We start from the raw sequence: 19,851 nt of genomic DNA, 5'->3' as shown, positions 1-19,851 counted from the left end.
AGAATGACCCCCGTTTTGGGTTTAACAGATGAGTTACCTGAGAGATGTTACAAGGAGGCCTGTTCTGACCCCATCCCATCCCCCCTTACCCAGCAGACCATGTGTTGGGCCACATGCACGTTCTGCCTACTCCCAGCTCTCAGAACCTGACAGCTCTCTGCTGGGCACGACTTACCCAGTATAAACGGTATAACGTGTTTTCTGGTGGCAAATGCTTTCGATGTGTCTGAAAACTTTCTAAAGGTAATAAAACATTGAATAAATTCCTGCTCTGCTTACTGGGAGTGGTTCATATTGATATTTTAACAAGCCAAAGAAATAAGGTTAATAACAGTGATTCCAATGCACAGTGTTGACACAGAACATCTCCGGGGTGGCGGGGCGGTGAACGCTTTATTTGATTCTTGAAATATGGAGGTTGCAGCCTGTGTTGTATCAGGTTCCTGTCATTAACTTGAGTAAATATGAAAATATTAGACTGATTCTGCCCCGAGAGGGTGGAGTGAGGCAAAATAGAGGGTGGGGTTATTGGAGGCATTTTGTGTCATTCCTCGAGGATGGAGGGAGAGAGCTTCTCTTTAACTCTACTTAACATACAGACAAGAGCATCTGAGGCCCAGGTTCTGATTTGGGGTCTTAACAGGGGGCGCGAGGATGTAGCTGACCTGGGTGTCCCTGCTTCTCTAAGCTGGGGAATGTTCTCCGGCTGATTTAAGCTCTCTTTAAGTGTTGGTCATCCATACTTTTATCTAAACTTGTGTTATCGTCCACTGCCACCGACTGAACAGACCCATCAAGTGAGAATGGTCTGTGCTTGGCAACGTGTCATCTAAGATGTTAGCAGCCGTGACACCTCTGTACTGGTCACGTTGGCCCCTGGGCTGAGGGCTTTCATCGCTATCCGAATGTGTCCTCTCAGCAGCCCTGTGGAAGCTTGGAGAAGTTCAAGGGTAACTTGCCCATGGCCAGGCCACTGGTGCAGCAGAGCCTTAGACAACACTGTCTGCATCTCCAAGCCCTTCTCACGCACTCTCGCCCCCCACCAGGATGCCTGCCACCTGCCCGCGCCATGGTGGGCTTTTGGCCCCAAGGATGTATGCCTTTGAAAGTGGGCACCGCCAAGCTATGGGGAGGTCACCCTTACAAGGTTCACTGTATGGTGGTCTGATGATATCTCCTCTCCTCTTCCCGTAGGAAGTGGTCTTGTACTGCCTGGAGAACAAGATTTGTGATGTGAACCACTGCGACAATGTGGCTTACTGTGCCCTGCATGAGGCTTGTGCAAGAGGTTGGCTCAACATCGTACGACACCTCCTTGAATATGGCGCCGATGTCAACTGCGGTGCCCAGGATGGAACCGGGTCAGTGGCGGTCTTGCTCTTGGCCTGGCCCTGCTGGGGCATAGGCAGTGGTTCTCAGGGTGTGCGGGGAACCCCAGAAGGAAAGATGGAGAGTGAGTGCCCTGTAAGCACACTGATGGCGGAGTCCTCTAGAATGGAATCGGACAGATCTTTCTGGCAAATTTACATAGAACTTTAAAACTCTGTGACGCTCTTATGGACAGAAGTCCCTGAAAATGTTGAGCCTGCATGAATAATCAGGGGTGTTCTCTTTTAAGACCCTGGACTCTTCACCAGCGTCTGTTGAATCTCAATCTTTAACATATATGTGAGTTGAAAGTTCCAGGAGTACAGACAGGTCCAGTGGCAACTGGCTTGATAGGACCTGCCGTGTCCACCCACATCCCCGGGCCTGGCCCCCACTCTGTCCTTGACCTCGGTTTATTGGCCAGAGGCCCAGGTCTGAGTCAGCCCAAGCATCTTCCTGGTTGTACCTGGGATGCCACCACGAGGCAGGGCACTGGGGCTTTCCTGACAGTCATAAAATTAGCAAAACCGTATTTGGTGGTTCATGGTTTCTAAATAGCATCCTTTCTGGATGGGACTGCGGACAGTGTTCCTGACCCCAGCGGACACGGGCAGGAGGACTCTGTACCCTCCTGAGAACTCGCCCTGCCTGTCGACTGCTTCTGGGCGAGAGGGTTGATCACTCATCTCCAAGTTGGTTTCAGGAGAGGTTCCACTTTGCCCCTAGTTTCTTTTACAAACTGCACTTTTGGGGTTTTGTTTGTAATGGTATAACAATGGTTTGTCGTATCTGCTTCCGTGATGCTGGGGTTCTTGCCCCCACCCCGCCGTACGTTACCTTCTTACAGTCTGTCACTATTGAAGTTCATTGGAAACGTTTTCATCGTGGCCTGAGTTCCTCCTTGGGCCATGCATTAAGAGAGATTTGCATTGAAGAATTAGGCCTGAGATGGTCCCTTCACCTGTCCCGTAAAGGGTTATGTGTTGAAATAACAGAGTAATTTGTCGCAGCGACCGTACACTCACCTCCTCAGTGAAATAGCGCGCCTATGAGGCTTGGCCGCACATACTCGATTTTGCCCCGTGTCCGTAGAAGCAAGCGTCGCGTGCACAGGTGTAATCCCCCGCACCTCTCCTAGGCCTCTCCACGATGCTGTCAAGAATGATCATCTCAAAATTGTCCGCTTGCTCCTCTCCTACGGTGCTGATCCTACCCTGGCTACGTACTCAGGTAGAACCATCAAGAAAGTGAACCACAGCGAACTTCTGGAGAAGTTCTTAACAGGTACGGCAGAGGTCAAGACACGGTCTTGTTCAAGCATCTAGACGGTGACTTCACAGCCTTTCACCTGGGTTCCCCCTACCCCCACCCCCCGTTTACTCTAAGTGACCCTTTACTGGGAAAAGCGGCCCAACGTTAGTCTGTCAAAGAAGAGATACATACTTTGAGTTTTGCAAGGTGGGGGGCTGGAAAACTCTTAGCTAGCCAGGCTAGCTTTTGTTTGGCAGGCTGGGGCGGTGAGGCGGGCAGTCCCTCAGGAAGGCGGGTGGACGCGTGGGGAGGTTTCAGTCAGATACCTGGAGGCGTGTGCGGTGGGACTTGTCAGGAGGTGACACCAGCCCCAGCGTGAGATGTTCCCGAACTCCAGCAGCATTTGCCTCTTACCAGCAGGCGTTATCTTGTTTCTCTCTCTCTCTCTCTCTCTCTCTCCCCCTCTCTCTCCAGACTGTTTAAATAACCTGCAGGCTCCTGACGACGGTAACCCCGGTTGCTCTTCGGAGTTCTCTGGCAGCTGTGTGTGTGGTGAGCAGCCTTGTTCGTTTCAGTTGGGCTTGTGGGGGTGGGGGTGGTGGGGGTGCTGTGAGCAGGGCTTGCTTGGGAAAGAATTTTTCCAGGGTCCTTTTTGGAGAACAGCTGGAACCTTGCTCCAGCTTACTGACCTCTCTCTTGTTTGCCCCCCCCCGGTTAAAACCAGATGATGAAAGTGGTTACGATGTTTTAGCAAATCCCCCAGGACCGGAGGACCAGGATGACAGCAACGAGGCCTATGGTGACCTATTGGAATTTGAATTTTCCGAAAGCCCCCTTTTGCCGTGTTATAACGTCCTGGTGTCCGTCGCTCAGGGGTGAGCGTGGCCAGCGTGTGGTCGAGAGCCAGCCCAGCTGCTCTATGGGGTGGCAGGAGTTAGAAATCCCCTTCAGCAGATGAGGGTGGATGGGTTGGGGGGTGAGTGAATTCCTCACCAAGTGTCCACCGACCTCACAGAATGCAGTAGAACTTTTCCAGAAAAATTTGGGGGGTGGGAGGGCTCCCCAGCCGACTGCCCTCATTGGAACACACCCCTAGAGCCCAAAGGACACGGGAGTCAGCCACTGCAATTACACAGTTTCAGTCACTAAACTCTTGGGGAAGGGATCCTCCCCAAACGGGTACCATAGGGGCCTTCCAAGGCACGTGAGGTCCACGGGACGATACTGATGTACCCTCTTCTCGTATAAGATTAGAGAAAGCCGTATGTGGCACCTGGGATCTTATGTGTCTTCAGATTTGCTTAGATCGAGTCTTGTCCCCACAGTCGGGCCACTGTGCCCCATGACCAACCCTTCGGAGTGAACACATCAGGAGACCTTGCTCTGCTGTGTGTTGACCCCGGTGCTTAAGGAGTAGCATCCTCCTTGGACCCTGAGGCTGGGAACGTGTCTGCCTTTGTGGTGACATTCTATTTGGGATAGAGATCATAAAGCGTGGCAGGGTATCAGGAAGGATTGTACCACCTCCCTTCTCGAAAAAGCCTCACTCCCGGCAGCATTGAGGGGTGGGTTGGAGGTGTGGGAAAGGAAAGGAAAGCCAGGTGACCTCGAGTGTTTCTCATGCTCTCTCCGTGAGGGCCGGAGGAGAGGAGAGGTCAAAGAGGTGTTTTGCCATCTCCCTTGGGTTGGCATACAGACTGGTTTTCCCCAGTGACTAGAACGGGGACGGGGTGCACTTACTTGGAGAGGGGTGACCTGAGTTGTGGCCAGAGCCAAGGCAGCACTGGGGAGGCCTGCAACGAGGCTCGTTCAGGGGCGCTGCTCCTGCTTTTGTCTAAGTTGGCTGATCCGCCCTAGGTGGTCTCTTAACACATGCACATGAGTCCAGAGTTCCCCCGCTAGAAGTAGATCTTCCAGGCTTCCCTGGTGGCTCAGTGGTTAAGAATCTGCCTGCCAGTGCAGGGGACACAGGTTCGAGCCCTGGTCCGGGAAGATCCCACACGCCACGGAGCAACTAAGCCTGTGCGCCACAGCCACTGAGCCTGCGCTCTAGAGCCCGCGAGGCACAACTAGAGAAAGCCCGTGCGCAGCAACAGGCCCAACGCAGCCAAAAATAAATAAATAAATAATTTTTTTTAAAAAAAAAAAGAAGAAGTAGATCTTCTAAGGACAGTGAGAAGTGGGGTGGGGGTGGGGTAATCAAAGTGGAAGCAGCAGGCCCTTTCACCGCCAGGAGACGGGTAGTTCATAGTTGGGAGCGCTTCTCATTTTGCCGGAAACTCAAACCACTGTCCTTTCTCTGGTGCAGGCCTCGTAACTGGCTGTTGCTCTCAGACCTGCTCAAGAAACTGCAAATGTCCTCCTGCATATTCCGCTGCAATTTCCCAAATGCGGAAATTGTCACCATCGCGGAGGCCGAGTTCTACCGGCAAGTGTCAGCAAGTCTCTTATTCTCTTGCCCCAAAGACCTGGAGTCCTTTAATGAAGAAAGTGAGGAGCTCTTAGATCTGGTGGAGTTCACGAACGAGCTTCAGACTCTGCTGGGCTCATCCGTGGAGTGGATCCTCCCCAGAGACCTGGACTCAGACGACGACTGGTGAGCTCGCCGGGGCCCGCCGTGTACAGTGTGTCATGGTGTTATAATACGACTATTTCTGTAAAGAAAAGACACTATGAGACACGACTCCAGTCGGAAGGACTTTGAAACATGTTTTTTTCTTTTTAAACTTTTAAGTCAGTTTTTATGAAGTTGTTAATAAAGTTTCTCTACTTTTCAATGTACACATGCTTTGGAATATGTTTGTTTTTACTCGGAACAATTTTTTCTTTTTTAAGGAGAAAAAAAAGTAAGGAAAAGGAGCTCCACACTTTGACTTAATTTCATACAAAGCTCCGATGACAGAGGCCATAACTGTTGAGAGTGTGGTCAGAACCGTGTGGTTGGTTTGGGGGGTTGAATTCGGGGAAGGCACTTGGCAACGTTGTAACTTTATGTTTTGTTTACAGAGTACCTGCTCAGGCCAGGTCAGTGCTATTGGATGTGATCCAGTAGTGTGTAATATAAATTCAAACCATATCCACACACAACAACTAATTGTATGAAATTTTTATATCCTAATTTAAAAGCTGTGAAATTAGTTTTCACACATCAAACCGGATTGTTTATATGTTTAAACATTTTATGCTCTTATTTAAAGAAGACTTTCAGCTATTTTTTTCTGTACCCTGTAAGATACTGAAAACTAACATAATATGTTGAGGTTGCTTGAAATTGTACATAAAACTAAAATTTTCTGAATTGTGTGTTTATGTTTGAAGTCTGTGTTTTAACTTTGTAAGTAAATTCTCTGCCTTTGTATTTATATTTTACAAAAATTTTCTTAAAAGGCAATAAACGTGTTGAGGAAAGGAGAAAATGGAAGTAAGTACCTTGTTTCCTATGTATTTTCCTAAAACATTACTGTTGTCACAATTTGTTTTAAAGTGGTGTTGATGGTCGGTTCCCTACAGCTAACTTTAGGGCAATTTATAGTCTCTATAAACTGAAACAGACTAGAGGATTTCAGGGGAGTGAGACTCTGAAGACAATTTGAAGTTTTGTCCTGAAAACTCAATTCATAGACATATATGTTGATGTTTCTCAGATCCTTCTCAACCTTATCTCCTCTGATGCCGTAGTAGGCTTTTACATTGCCTTTGACCTTGATGGACTACAGTAGCTTCATCATGGCCAACCCTTTATCTTTAGGAATACTTTTTCCAGAAACAGGACTTCCATTGTGTCACTTCTCCCTCCAGACCCCGTGTTTTTCTGTTACCTTTTAACATGAAGTCCAAACCTGCTTGGCCCAATAGTCAAGGCTTGTAGTTTTGACCACTCAGCTACTCTACTGCTCTTACTTCTTGCAGCAGTATCCCTGTTGGGTACTATCAATTTCCATCCTACATCCTTTTTTTTTTTTTTTTTTTTTTTTTTTTTTTTTTTGCGGTGCACGGGCCTCTCACTGTCGTGGCCTCCCCCATCGCGCAGCACAGGCTCCGGAAGTGCAGGCTCAGCGGCCATGGCCCACGGGCCCAGTAGCTTCACAGCATGTGGGATCCTCCCAGACCGGGGCACGAACCCATGTCCCCCGCATCGGCAGGCGGACCCCCAACCACTGCGCCACCAGGGAAGCCCCATCCTACATCCTTTTAATTCCTTCTTTCAGTGCAGAGTCTAGAGACCTGAAAACTACTAGGCTCCCTTGCCGCTAGGATTCTGAATGGTTGGTTTGGAAGGCAGAGCGAGGTAGAGGCATCTTCCTGTTCTGCTTGCTGCTGGTAAGAAGGGTTAGGGAGACATGCTGGCCAGTTTTAGTGACTCGATCAGCCTTCCAACACTGGTCTTCAGCTTTGTGGGTAATGAGACACAGTAGTGATTGTGGTGATGCCTGGATGACAACCTCAGCAGACTGTTCTTAAATCCAGTGGTTCTAGTGTCATCCCTGACTCACATTCCTCCAGCCCTCCCAAAGATTTTATAAGCATCTGATTCCTTGTATCAAATCCATCTGGGATCAGAATGCCCTTAGTGCTTTTCAGTCTTGCAATAAACCCTGAGAACACCTAGGCAGAGCAGACGGAAGGGGCCATGGAGATGATGTACTTGAGTGGGGTCATAAAGTATGCAGAGGGAGGGGACCTGCAAGCTCTGTGACCTGGCAGGTGGGAAAAGTGAGCCGTGTTTGGGAATGGGGAAATCCAGCACTGTCAGAGGTGGAAATGAGAGAGAGCACATTGTTGGTGAGCACCAAATGATGCTTGGGATGTATCCTGAAGACAAAAGGGAACCAACAGTGTTCTTGATTTACTAATTTTTTGATCATAAAAAAAATACACTTTCATTGTTTTAAAAAAAATCCCAGCATTTCAGAAATAGAGGTTCTTGTCATCCCAAGCCAACCCTTCCTCCCATTCCCCACGTCAGAGTTAAAACCAGTGTTCACAGTTTGCTGGATATTGTTTATTAGGAAATCATCTCAAACAACAGGAGAGAAAGACTAAATAGCAAGACCTTCAGAAACGATCGAAACGAAAGAACACCAGTGAGCCTGAACGTCTATAGATAATAAGGGGCTCCCGAGAGCCCAAATAAAAGCAGTGACAAACTCCAAGATATTTGGCTGTTTGTATTTGCATTTGTGCTGGTGGTACAGGGGGGGCCTGAGACCAACTGAGGTTCTATCCTGGATGAAGATCATTTTATTAATAAAGCCAAAAAAATAAGTGGGAGCCACAGGTTTAAGGGGTGCAGGGGAAGTAAGTAATGGGCTTGGTTTAGGACACATTTAAGGTTGTGGCCATGGGTAAAGAGGAGGTACCACAGGTGTAGACGCACGCGCCCCCCGCCCTCCCCCCCCCAACGGGAGCAGAGGGAGTGCACCCACTGGGTGTAGAGGGGCTCTGCACAGTGAAGCTATGGTATAAATGAGGTCATGCTGGCTGCAGCGGGCTCCCAGGTATAGATTCACTCATACTGCTTACCCAGGTGGAGAGGAGAAATATGGTTCTTCTGAAGGTGCCTCTAAAGGTCAAGGTCATTCCCTTTGTCTGGTCCTACCTCCTGGCTACAATGTGGTTGTGACTGCTGTAGCCACAGCACCCACCCTGGACCATGAAGCATGGAAGTCAAGCACTCAATGTATTTGGAGGAGCCTGGGTACCTGAGGACCTAGTGGCACAGAGCCACCATACCAGCCCTGCCCTGCTCTGCCTGCCTTTTTATGTTGGAGAAAAATAAACAGTTCTGTTGAAGCCACTGTTATTTTGAGTTTTTCTACGACTCCCACCAAATCTAATCTTAATATGCTTAGCATCTGTGTGTACTTGGGCATCTTCCTCTTTCAGTCTCATCAAATTGGCCCAATCGTGTAACAGCAAAGGGGTGAAAACACCCAAATCACCATCAGTCGGGCCCTGTCTGAAGTAACAGTGGTACATCTGCACAGTGGGTACTGTGCAACTGTACAAGGAATTGAGAGCTAGCTCTAAACTGCTTTAGAAATGGTTACCTCTGGGTAAAGAAGAACGAGCTGCCAGGAAAAGGGGTGGAAACTTCACTTCTCTGAATGTTCGTATAATATCGATTTGACTTTAGAGTTTACATAATTATAAACCAAAAGCAATGTCAAATCAAAAAGCAAAATGAAACTAACCTTAACTATCCAGTCGGAAGCATAACCACATGGAAAGGAACTACTTCAAGTGACTTTAAAACACAATAAAGTGATTGTATAATCCCTTGCCCTAAGGACAAAAAAGTACAGAAACGGTTTAGATTATTTTCACTAATCCTATCCTTGGCGATAATGTCAGCATTGTTGTACTGACACTGTCCTGTTTGTGTCGTGAGATGAAGCAAAAAGTGTTTGGCATGGTTGAGACCTGGGGTTTTTAGCATGGGAGAAGGAGCTACAAATACAGGATTGGTGAGGTTGAATAGAAAGTGTGTAGTCCTTGGGAACTCCCTGGCAGTCCAGGGGTTAGGACTCCATGCTTTCACTGCTGAAGGTGTGGGTTCGATCCCTGGTTGCGGAACTAAGATCCCGCCAGCCACGTGGTGCGGCCAAAAAAAAGAAAAAAGAAACGAAAAGAAATTGTGTAGTCCTGAACTTGAATTAGAAGTATCAGTATGCACTCATGATGAATTAAAAAAAAAAAAAAAAAAAGCCGTCGGGCTGGGTTGGAGGTTGGGAGACGTCCCCGGCCAAGTGCTCGGGGCACAGGCGGCTTGGCTGCCACGGGGGTGGCCTGAGAAGACCTTCCACTCCTGCCCCGGCTGCTTCTCAAGCCAGCGCCACCATCTAGGCCCTGGCAGCGCAGCCAGCCTTGCAAACAGACGGAATCCTGCCGGCCGTTCACTCGGGCCAGGCAGCCCGGGTCAGGTCGGGACAGGCCGGCTTCGGCCTCCCCTCCCCTGACTGGGCGAGGCCCCTCCAGGCCCGAACCGTGTGAGCCGAGGGCTGGAGGCCTCCAGCCAGGAGAAGGTCCTCCCGCCCCTGCGCAGCCCCCGGGGCACGGGTGTGACCCTGGAGCTTAACAAAGGGCCTTCAGAGCTCCTTTGGGCCTCGGGCTGGCGGAGGGAGCGGTGGGGCCAGGGGGAGAGGGGCGGTACGGCGGCCCAAGTGGACCCGTGAGGCCCCACGCCCCGCCGGGCTGGGTCTGCCGGGCCCGCCGCCCTCAAGGAAACCACCGAGGTGGCATTGCCGGGACCGCTGGGCACTCCCGAGGACCGTCCTGGGGTTCGGGCGGCTCGGAGGCCGGCGAGCCTCCTGCCCAGCCCCGCGGGCCCGGCTGTCGTGCCCGACCCAGCGCGGGCTCCACCCGAGTGCGGTCTTCCCAATAAAAGCTGGAATTCCCGGCTGGGCTCAGACAAAGAGGGACCACGGCAAATCGACGTCGCGGGCAAACCAAACCCAAGCCGAGTTTACGCGCGCGTCTGGGGTCACATAGGCGCCTGCTAATCCTCCCTACGCTGGCCGTCCCCGCACGGTCTCCTCAAGGGGGAAAAAAAAAGGGAAAGAAAGCATACCTCCCCTTGATTCCGCCCAGAGGCCGAGCTTCGCACTTCTTTCGGTTCAGTCTCTCTCAGTTCACTAGGCCCTGCGCCACCTTAGCAAACAGGGCTTAGAGGAGCGCAACATCCCTTGCTTCCGACCCAGAATGCAAAGCTACTCCTCTTTTTCCTCCACCATCCATCCTCTCAGGGACCAGAACTCAAAAATCTTTCAGAAATCCTCCTACCTGCTCAAGACATACTCTCTTCCCCACTCTAGATGCGAAGAAACTATAACCAGAAGCAATCTTAGTAACCAAGGGCCATCCACCCTTAGCTAGGCACCGTCGCCCTCAGTTTCCCTCTAGCCGAAGACACAGTATTTCCCAGTGAATGAGTGTGCGAATGTGGTTGTGTGGCCCACACTTCCGTGCCCTGCTCTGTCTCACCGGGCAGGAAAATCTTCATCAGGCATTGAGGAGTTTTTGTCATTCAGCCTGTGTATCTAAGCATGGATGTATGCATGTGAATGCTTTTTGTGTTTCCAAGTGACCCTCTTCACACCTTTAAATGGGCTTTTGTCTCTCGAACGAACTTACAGAAATTCTGCTCCAGTTTCCAGCTCAACAAAGTCTGGGATTTTCTCCTAGAATCTCGCTCTAGGTCTCAGTATTTGCATACCCATGTTTACATTCCTCGCGGCCAGTTCTTTCTCTCTTCTGTATCTCTTGTTCCATGTGGGCACCAGAGCCCAAGTGTCTTGATTTGTCTCTGCACATGTCATTCAGGCGCACATCCTAATCTGTGCATTCCTGTCTAACACGTACACCTCCCCACGACTTACATTCTTGCTTTGCCTATAATGGGGTTCGTTCCCAGACCAATATGGGTTTGCAGTTTAATGTAACTAGAGGATCCCCTAAGACTCCAAACCCTAAAAGGAAGAGGAGGGGGAAGGAGAGAGGAGTGTGACTAATGATTCATTTCTCTATAGGGTAACCCACCCACCAACTTCTACCTCAGGGAAAGAACGAGACCAATGCCTGCAGAGTTGTATTAAATTTTTAGACCCATTCAATGTTGACCCCATGGATGTGTATACAAATGATCGATCTTGTACACATCGCTGTCCAACTCCTGTTTGGAGGCTGCCTCCGTGCACATATCTTATTTGAACTCTCCACAAGTTCACGGTTAAAAGTGTTTTTATTTACATAGACAACTCAAGGACCCCTTTGCTCTCTCCGACGCATACCTGTACGCACTGGACAGGCATTTCAGGCTTGGGTCTTTGGTAGGCAACACTCTCGGTCACAGGCCCCACTGACTAAAGCTCTGAGCAGACCTTCACATACTGGGCCGCTGGGAACGGTAAGGTCTAACCTCTGCATCTCCCCAACTCAGTTCCTTAAGTGAGGGTGCCCACTGTGTGTGTTCACACCTTCCCCATTGAGAAGTATCGGGTCAAATTAGATCGCCTAGCAGCTGCGTTTGGTTCGTCGAAGAATCGAGCCCAATGTACCAGGATGTGAGACTGCATACACAGAAGAGAAAGGAAAACCCCAAGCCCAGACTCCCGCCTCCTCTCCCCAGGGGGCTACTTTGCCTCTAGGAATTTCTACTACACTCCCCACCCCCACTCTCCCTATCGTCTTTAAAGGGTTAAGAGAAACCCTCGCAGCCTTCCCTCCACCCTGGTCGCTGGGCCCGAAGACTCGCTCGCTCACGGGAGTCTGCCGCCGCCTCCGCGGCCCGCCCCCCCCTTCCCGTCCTTCAGCCGGGAGGGAGCCTGCATGCCTGTCTAGACCCGTCTATCACAGGCACACCAACAACACCCGCGAGAGCGTGGAAACCCTACCCAGGTCCCCCTGCCCGCACGGTTCCCGGCGGACAGAAAGCTGGAGCGTGACCGCGCCTGCAGGGTCGGGGTGGGACTCTACGGGCTCGGGCTGCCCCGAGCGCACAGCGGGTCCGCCCCAGCCCCGGCCCACAGCGCTCCCGCCGGCCCGGCTGCCGGGGGCACAGTCACAGCTCTGCGCGCTGGGCAGTCCTATTTTTATCTTGTCCCTCTCCCTTCAGTCTTTAATCTGATGCACAAATAACTGTTGAAACCAAGTACCTTTAGGAGTAGCAGCCCATAGGAGGGCAGGAAGCACGCTCTGGGGGTTCAGCTGGCCTCAGTGCGAGGCTGAGGGCCTCAAGTCCTAATAAACTCACACCACCTGCCTTTCCCTGCTTCCTCAAACTCCCACACTGGGAACATTTTGCTGGGAACACCAGTGGCTGGTGGCCTGGGCCAAGACCAGTGCGGCCCCGCCTCTCTGGTTTTCAATTTCCAGGTCTAACGGGAATTTGTGTGTCTGTTCACGGGATATCAGCCCTCCCCCACTGTTAACGTATCTCAGATGTCTACACTTTCTTCAGCGCTGTGATGTATGTGCTGGTGCAGAAAAGGGGGATGTCTTCTGCAGAGGACTCAAGGTCAGGAAGCACACGGCAGCTTGTTCAAGTGGACAGGGCACATCGCTTGTCCAGTCCCAACTCCCCGCCTCTGCTCCTGAACTAGACTACTTCCTCAAGCCGAAATGGAACTTTTCCGGCCCTGTCCTTTGAGCTCTCTGGTCTCCCTCAGTCAATCCCTGCAGAGCCTCACAATCATGAGGAAGCTTCTCTCAACAGCCGAGCTAAATCCTTCTCCTCCAATGCACTCATTTCTTCTTACCACCTTCTCAGACCTGGGGGCTCCTCCACTTGGTGTGCAGTATGGAATGAAGCAGTTTGACAAAGCTGCTGCCCTTGGGCACTCAGCAGGCTCCATTCCATCCAACCCCCTGCAGGGGATTTCAACCTCATCAGTCCCTAGTGTCTCAGAGGCACGTCTCCAGTTGCCCCTGGCAGTACCTGGCTGCTGCCTCCTCACGTTTTCCCCTCTCTTTGCTTGATCCTCCGTGCCCACTCCCGCCCTGGCCCCATCCAGCTGGCTTGGGCTGTGCTGACTTTGGCACAGGTCTGCAAAATTTCTGTGGCTCCCTGAATCCCTGCCCCTCCACAGAGAGCAGCCAGACTAACATCCTGCTCACAACACAGCCATTCCCCAGGGCCCACTCAGATGATGCAGAGAACCTGAGGCTGATGCAGCAGTGGGTGGCACCCACCACATGACAATCGTGCTTTATAAACATCCCTTATTCAAACCCATTCTGAGTCTTGCCTCTGAGATTCTGGTCACTGGGCAGGTCCCTATTTCTCTTCCTAAAATGGACACAGTCTCTGCATTTTCAGGGCAATTTACGAGTCCCTTCCCACACACTGATTTCACTCAATTCTCACAACAATCCTATGAGGCAGGCAAGACTGGTTTTAGCCCCATTTTACTGAAGGGGAAGCTAAAGCCCAAAGAGATTATGTGACTTGTTCAAGACCACACATGCAAGGGATGGTAGTAGGATCTGAAGCCAGGTTTTCCAGCTCCTGGTCAGAAGGGGCCGTCTGACAATGGGGGAGCTGATAGGCCTGGGTTCAAACCCTAACCCCACCGCTTATTGGCTGTGTGACTTGGGCAAGTTACTTAGCCCCTCTGAGACTCAGCTTCTGCACCTGTAACACGAGGGTGCCGCCCCCCTTACAGTGTTTTCGAGAAGCAAATGAGATAATGGACCTAGGGTATGCAGCAGGCACCCACTTAATGCTAGTCAGAACGGCCCACACCCCATATCCTGCCAAAGGCCTGTCAGAGCTTGGGATCTGTGAAAGCACCCTCACTCTTCTCCTGACACCCAGGCCCTCCCTTAGCATTCTGCAAACAGATACACAGATATAAGTAGGACAAAGCAGCTTCCCACAGCCAATTTTTCCTCAAGCCCTAAGCATACAGAACATTCTCACGAGTGGAGCTTTCAGGAACCAGTCTCCTCCCACATGGCCAGCCACCACCAGGCACTTCAACAGCAAGTCCAGTTTCAGACCAAGGCCACAGCGAGAGGCCAGCTGGGCCAGGGCAGGCCCATCCCCCTCTGATGCCAGTTCCAGTAGTTGGTGCTGATTTACAGATGTTTTCCTTACCACTTTCATATCATTATTTAATTTTTACGTTAAAAGCATTCATTTACTTTCTAATATTCACAGGCCAATTTTTCTTCTACCTCTCATCTCTACACCCAATATAACTGAGTTGGGTGGGAAACAACTCTAAGTTGTCTCTCCTTTGAGGTATGAGCCCACCTTTCCTGGCCCAGTCTCAGCAAGAACCTGGAGCATCAATCTTGAGAGGCTCAGGGCAGGAACTGGATTTCACTTCTGACTTCCAACTTATAGTCAGGGAAGAAATGGGCAAACTCATTTCTCCATGTCTTGGGAGTGCAGGAACTAAAGCTACTCATGAGATGGAAGACTGACCAGCACAGAGAAGTTGGTCTGGAGCAGAGGCATGGGCTCCGGAGTTACAAACCACATAATACCCCTTCCCACAACGAGCTTCCCACCTACTTCTGTCTTAGACTTTGGTTTCACTGACATTTTATGAAATGCCACGTGATTCAATCTTAGTTTCAGTGAAGCAAAATAACTCTCACATCAGAGCTACTCTTCAGTTAGGAAAACATATTTGTAGAATAAAAACCTGTAATTAAATCGCCTTTCATTTTTAAGCAGAGGTTATGGATGGGGCAAAAGGTTTTAACATCAAAAGAAAAACTTGCAAAGGGCCCTCGACACCCATTGTACAGGCTGTTAGGAGCCTGCTAACACTCAGGAGTTCTGCCCTGATGTGGACAGCCATTCCCGGGCCAGAGCAAGAGCCCTGAGCGAATGAAGGGTTGATTGCTGGCTGACCCTTGGGAGTTCTAGAACAACATACACAGCATACACGCACTTACAGGAGTTTAGCCAATCACACCTGGGATCCCTTGGGATGTGAGTTGAGTAGCTTTGACCAATGGGAAAGAATAAATGGCCTCAACCATAACAGACATGCCCCAACAAGAGAAATTACTATGCCTGCTAAGTTTGCCCCCACCTCCCCCATCATAAACATTCTTTTTGTTGCATCAACATTTGGGGTTTTTTTTTATTTTTTATTTTTTTTTATTTTTGCGGTATGTGGGCCTCTCCCGTTGCGGAGCACAGGCTCCAGACGCGCAGGCTCAGTGGCCATGGCTCACGGGCCCAGCCGCGCCGCGGCATGTGGGATCTTCCCGGACCGGGGCACGAACCCGTGTCCCCTGCATCGGCAGGCGGACTCTGAACCACTGCGCCACCAGGGAAGCGCTGCATCAGCATTTTGGATCTAGTACCTTCTTCAAGCCAAAATTGAAAACAGAAAAACAAAAAACCAGAAAGGTCTGAGAGAACTGGAAAACACTTCAGGTCAGATGGTAAAAGAATACCTTGACCTTGAAAATGGTATTTTCCTCCTCTTGTTGGGGGCTATGCTGGGTGGCATGTTTCCAGGGAATCTGGAAGCGTTTGGAGTCCCTATGTAGCCAGATGAGCCCAGGGTACAGGCCACTATCCACTTGGGCCACCAACCAGGGCTTCAGCCGAACTCTGCGGGGGTGGAGAGCCATGATCTGGGTTGGGGGGAGGGGGAAGAAATGGGGAGAGGAGAATTAGGCCAGCCCCTGGGAAAAGGTCCCAGCCACTGTTCCCATATGATAGAGCTACAGTTCCATTAGATTACAGCAAAGAAACTAAATACGGGAATAAACTGTGCCAGGTGGGGAAGAAAAGAAAACAGGTTAAAAGGTTCTTTTGATGCTTATTCCAAAGCCATTTATTTATTTATTTATTTATTTATTTATTTATTTATTTTTTTTGCGGTATGCGGGCCTCTCACTGCTGTGGCCTCCCCCGTTGCGGAGCACAGGCTCCGGACGCGCAGGCTCAGCGGCCATGGCTCACGGGCCCAGCCGCCCCGCGGCATATGGGATCCTCCCAGACCGGGGCACGAACCCGTATCCCCTGCATCGGCAGGCGGACTCCCAACCACTTGCGCCACCAGGGAGGCCCCCAAAGCCATTTATTTTTCATGCTCTAGCCAAATCAGACTTACCACGTAAGTAGATCACATTTCTTCTATTTAAATCCTGAGGCAGAAAAATAAAGAGATGATGTCATCCCTGCTGGAAAACAGTCCTTCCGCAAGTACCAAGGGAAGAGAAGAGAAATTGCTCTTTTCAATCTTATCTCAGGAGAAGGAAGAAAAAAGTTACGGAAATAGCAGGTATATAGGCAAGAACTTGAAGCATGCTCTCTTTTTAGACAACTAAGGTGAATGGGAATATTTTAGTAAGAAATGACACCATCAGGATGAGAGAGAAGTAGGCGAGGGACGGTCCCTGGTTCCAAAGTCCTCACTTACATAGATGAGCAGGCAGTGTATCCACAGGGATCTGAGAGCTGGGCCTCAAGTCAGTTTTCCTTTCTCTGGGCCACCCAAAGTTTCTGCACCAAAAAAAAAAAAAAATGCGGGGTGTGGGGGTCTGAGCTGGTTATCCCCACGACAATCCAGTGTCTAGGAGAAGGCTTGGGAGCACTGGAGACAAAGTGTAAGAACCCTGCCCTGTATCTGAGTCTGGTAAAGCTAAGATGCCCTAGAATGATCAAATACCACAGTTCCTAACCCTATAGAGTACTAAAGCCAGTCATAAGACAAGCTCTGTACTGCTGGGACAGCCTCCTCACCTGGGTCTGTTTACCTCCCCACAGAGGCTGAATTGAACTGATTGGTTGCTGGAGCCAGCCTGGGTAAAGTCTGCAATTGATTCTCATAAAGGGCATAGCGTAGCAGATAACATTGGTGGCAGCGGCCCGGCACTCACAGCGGGGAAACAAAGGCCTGCCCAGACTGGGTGCCTAAAGGAAAAAGCAGTTACCGGAGAAGTGTTTGCCTGGGGTGTTGTGTTTAGATTTTTTGGCGTTCTCATTTCTCTTTGTTTTTACTTCGGGTGAGAAAGACAGGCCTGCAAAAGAACGTTCATTCAACAAATATTTGTCCGTCAGCTACTGTGTGACAAGGGCGACATTAGTTACTAAACACAATGTTCTCATCAGACTCCCTGAAGAAATCCACATTGGAATTGCTCAAACATCCACTGACCTGAGAAAAGGAAGATAAATAAGTCACCTTCCCACCCAGAAAGATTCCCACCTGGATCGCGGTTCAGAACCCAAACCAGCTGAGTCAGCCAAAGGCTCCCCCGAAGGCTCCCCCTCGGAGGAACTTAGCTTAAGGGGTGGGTCCTAAGGCCACTTCTCTCCCCAGACAGGCTCCCAACAAATGGGAAAACTGAAACCCAGCTCGGTCACTGGCACTTTAAGAGCGAGGCAGGACCTGCTCTCACCTGAGCCTTCTGACCCAACTACCAAGTTCTGCAACTGAAACCTTCCCCCCTGGGGGCAGCTCACAGTGGGTAGGTGAGGTAGCACCCGGTACTCAAGTGCCCCCCACCCCCATGTTCTTGGCCTCGGTGTAGGTTGCTCTGTAGGACTGCAGAGTCAAGCTATCAAACCATGGAGAACATTTACCTTATAAGGAGGAGGGAATGCATATTCTCCCCAGGGCAAGTTCTAGCCTTCTCTTCCTCAGTCCTGGCCTGCGGGAAGGGGGATGGGGTAAGGGAAGAACAAAGAGAACAGGGAAATGGGCAGCAAACTGGTCCACCTAGTGAGGGGCTTTCGAGAATTTCTGTTGCAATATTGGTCAGTCTTTTGTCGAGGCCTGGCAGACACGTGAAATCCACCTCTTGACGGATCATGGACTTTGAAGAAAAGGGCTTATCCTAGTTGATCCACAGCACATCAAAAAAAAATTAAGGCAACCAGGCCAACGCAAGGAACTGCACAGAGTGCTGGGGAGGGAGAGGCAGCCACCCTTAGAGGTCGATGCCTAAGTTCTAGAGCCCTGTGTTCTCAGCATTCTCCCAAGATGGCAGTACACAGGAGCAACGCTGCCCCAGCCTCCTCCTCCTCTATGCCCCACCTCCATCACAGCTAACCCTCTCCACCTTCTGAAAGTCCACCGAGATCTCCTCCACCTGCCACCCAGCACCTAAGACTATAAGAACAGGCAGAGAGGCAAACTTTGGAAGCAACCAAGATCACAGAGAAAAATATCTAATTAGACATTCATAGGTTGCAATAGCAAGTAGCCATTAACATCGAGGCATCTGAAGAATGTTTACTGGATTTGGGAAAATGTTTAAATATGTACTTAAGGGGGAAAAAGGCATCATACAATATTGACTGTATAGTAGTATCTCCATCTTGTAACAGGACGCGCACTTGTGTACATAAGCACAGAGAATTTTTGAAAGGGAAACAAATAATACATCGATGCGACAAGAAGTTCTTAGTGGTTACCTGGTGATAGGACTGTGGGTGAATTCTTTACGTGTCTAAGTACTTTTATATACGATTCACATTTTCCTACAACGCTGTGTGTCGATTCACAACTTAAAAACAAAACACAACAAGTAGTATTCTTTTTATCCACAGGAAGCTAAGACATTTCTTGGTCACTGGGAGATATAAAAGATGATGGCCTTCAGCTAATGAAACCATGGTAACAACAATCCTCTATGTACATAGGATTAACAGTTTTTTCATGTGCTTTTATTTAATGTGTCTGATTTCATCCTCATAATGAAATGATCATTCCCATTGTTATCATCCCCATTTTACAGCTGGGTTAACTGAGGCACAGCAAAGTGTTTTATCTGGGGCCTGGACCCAACACTTCTCAGTCAGAGTGTGCTGTACCATATCCTGCCACTGCACGCAGCCTTCTAAGTCCCTCCCTTCTTCTATACACCAAGAAAGTAAATGAAAGACATCAACAAAGATCCAAGCAGCATGGAGGGCCAACGAAGTGGTTAGGGAGGAGACTGCATGACACCCACCCTTAAACACACCTAAACCAGAGTTCTCTTTCAGAACACTCTCACCACCCAAATCCCAATGCCCACAGAACAAGCTTAGCCTACTTTAACTCAGCTCTGGCATCTCTAGCTGCCATCACAGCAAAATTCAAAGCCTGTGTCTCCAACAGGTATTCAACTAGCCAAAGAACAAAGATTTAACCCACCCACTCCCCTCATACTGGGCACTGAGCAGGGACACTATCAACCTCCCCAACGCATAAACCACCCAATCTCACACCCCCATTCCAGGGAACAGGTCCCCTACAAACACCTGTACTCCACCTCTGCAGCCCCTGCCCAGACTAGTTTCCAGGAACACGGCCACCCCAAAGCCAAGATTCAGTCGTCAGTGGTTTTGCTCAGAGTAAAACACACACCCTCATTTCTTGCAGACAGGCCTCCGGAGTGGTCCTGCTTTTTCCCTTCCTCCTGGAGAGACCTGAAATGCCATCTTCCAAGTTCCCCAGTCTTTCCTCCGTTTAGTTTAGCCCTGTTTAGGGGTAAATTCTGGGCCTCTAGACATAATTCCCACACCCTGCCTCCCTGCTTGATTGAAGTTGGCGGCTGGAGAGGGAGCTACAGGGTAGAGGTGCTGCTGTCACCCAGGAGACAAACATCGAAAACTACTCTCCTGGGTCGGCATCAGCTTTCACCAACCCCTACTCAAACGCCTTCTTCCTCTCCCTTCCCTGGCTTCCACTTCTGACATCCACCAAGAGAGCAGGGCTGGGGTAGGGATGACCCCTTTACCACACAGCAGGCTCCCTGTAAACAGTGGCA

At 50.1% G+C, this 19,851-nt stretch overlaps 1 protein-coding gene across 1 annotated transcript; it reads left to right on the top strand.

Annotated features, from left to right (window-relative positions):
• Positions 1-1,069: 1,069 nt before the first annotated feature.
• On the top strand, positions 1,070-5,252 carry LOC132499929 (BCL-6 corepressor-like). Its single transcript, XM_060114592.1, has 6 exons — positions 1,070-1,108; positions 1,195-1,361; positions 2,507-2,652; positions 3,094-3,171; positions 3,338-3,494; positions 4,928-5,252. Exons 1-6 carry the CDS (start codon positions 1,070-1,072, stop codon positions 5,217-5,219), a joined length of 879 nt encoding a protein of 292 aa, XP_059970575.1. The 3' UTR covers positions 5,220-5,252.
• Positions 5,253-19,851: the final 14,599 nt, after the last annotated feature.

Source organism: Mesoplodon densirostris, chromosome 12, assembly GCF_025265405.1.
Source record: "Mesoplodon densirostris isolate mMesDen1 chromosome 12, mMesDen1 primary haplotype, whole genome shotgun sequence".
NCBI lineage: Eukaryota > Metazoa > Chordata > Mammalia > Artiodactyla > Ziphiidae > Mesoplodon > Mesoplodon densirostris.
This window is presented reverse-complemented; position numbering and strand designations above follow the sequence as displayed.

What these genes read in the sequence shown, in the direction of transcription:
- LOC132499929 (XM_060114592.1), top strand. Translation starts at nt 1,070, where the DNA reads ATGGTGGGCTTTTGGCCCCAAGGATGTATGCCTTTGAAA. An exon ending in TCTGGAGAAGTTCTTAACAG is followed by an intron (nt 2,653 to 3,093) that starts GTACGGCAGAGG and finishes CTCTCTCTCCAG; the next exon opens with ACTGTTTAAATAACCTGCAG. An exon ending in CTCTGGCAGCTGTGTGTGTG is followed by an intron (nt 3,172 to 3,337) that starts GTGAGCAGCCTT and finishes CCCCCCGGTTAA; the next exon opens with AACCAGATGATGAAAGTGGT.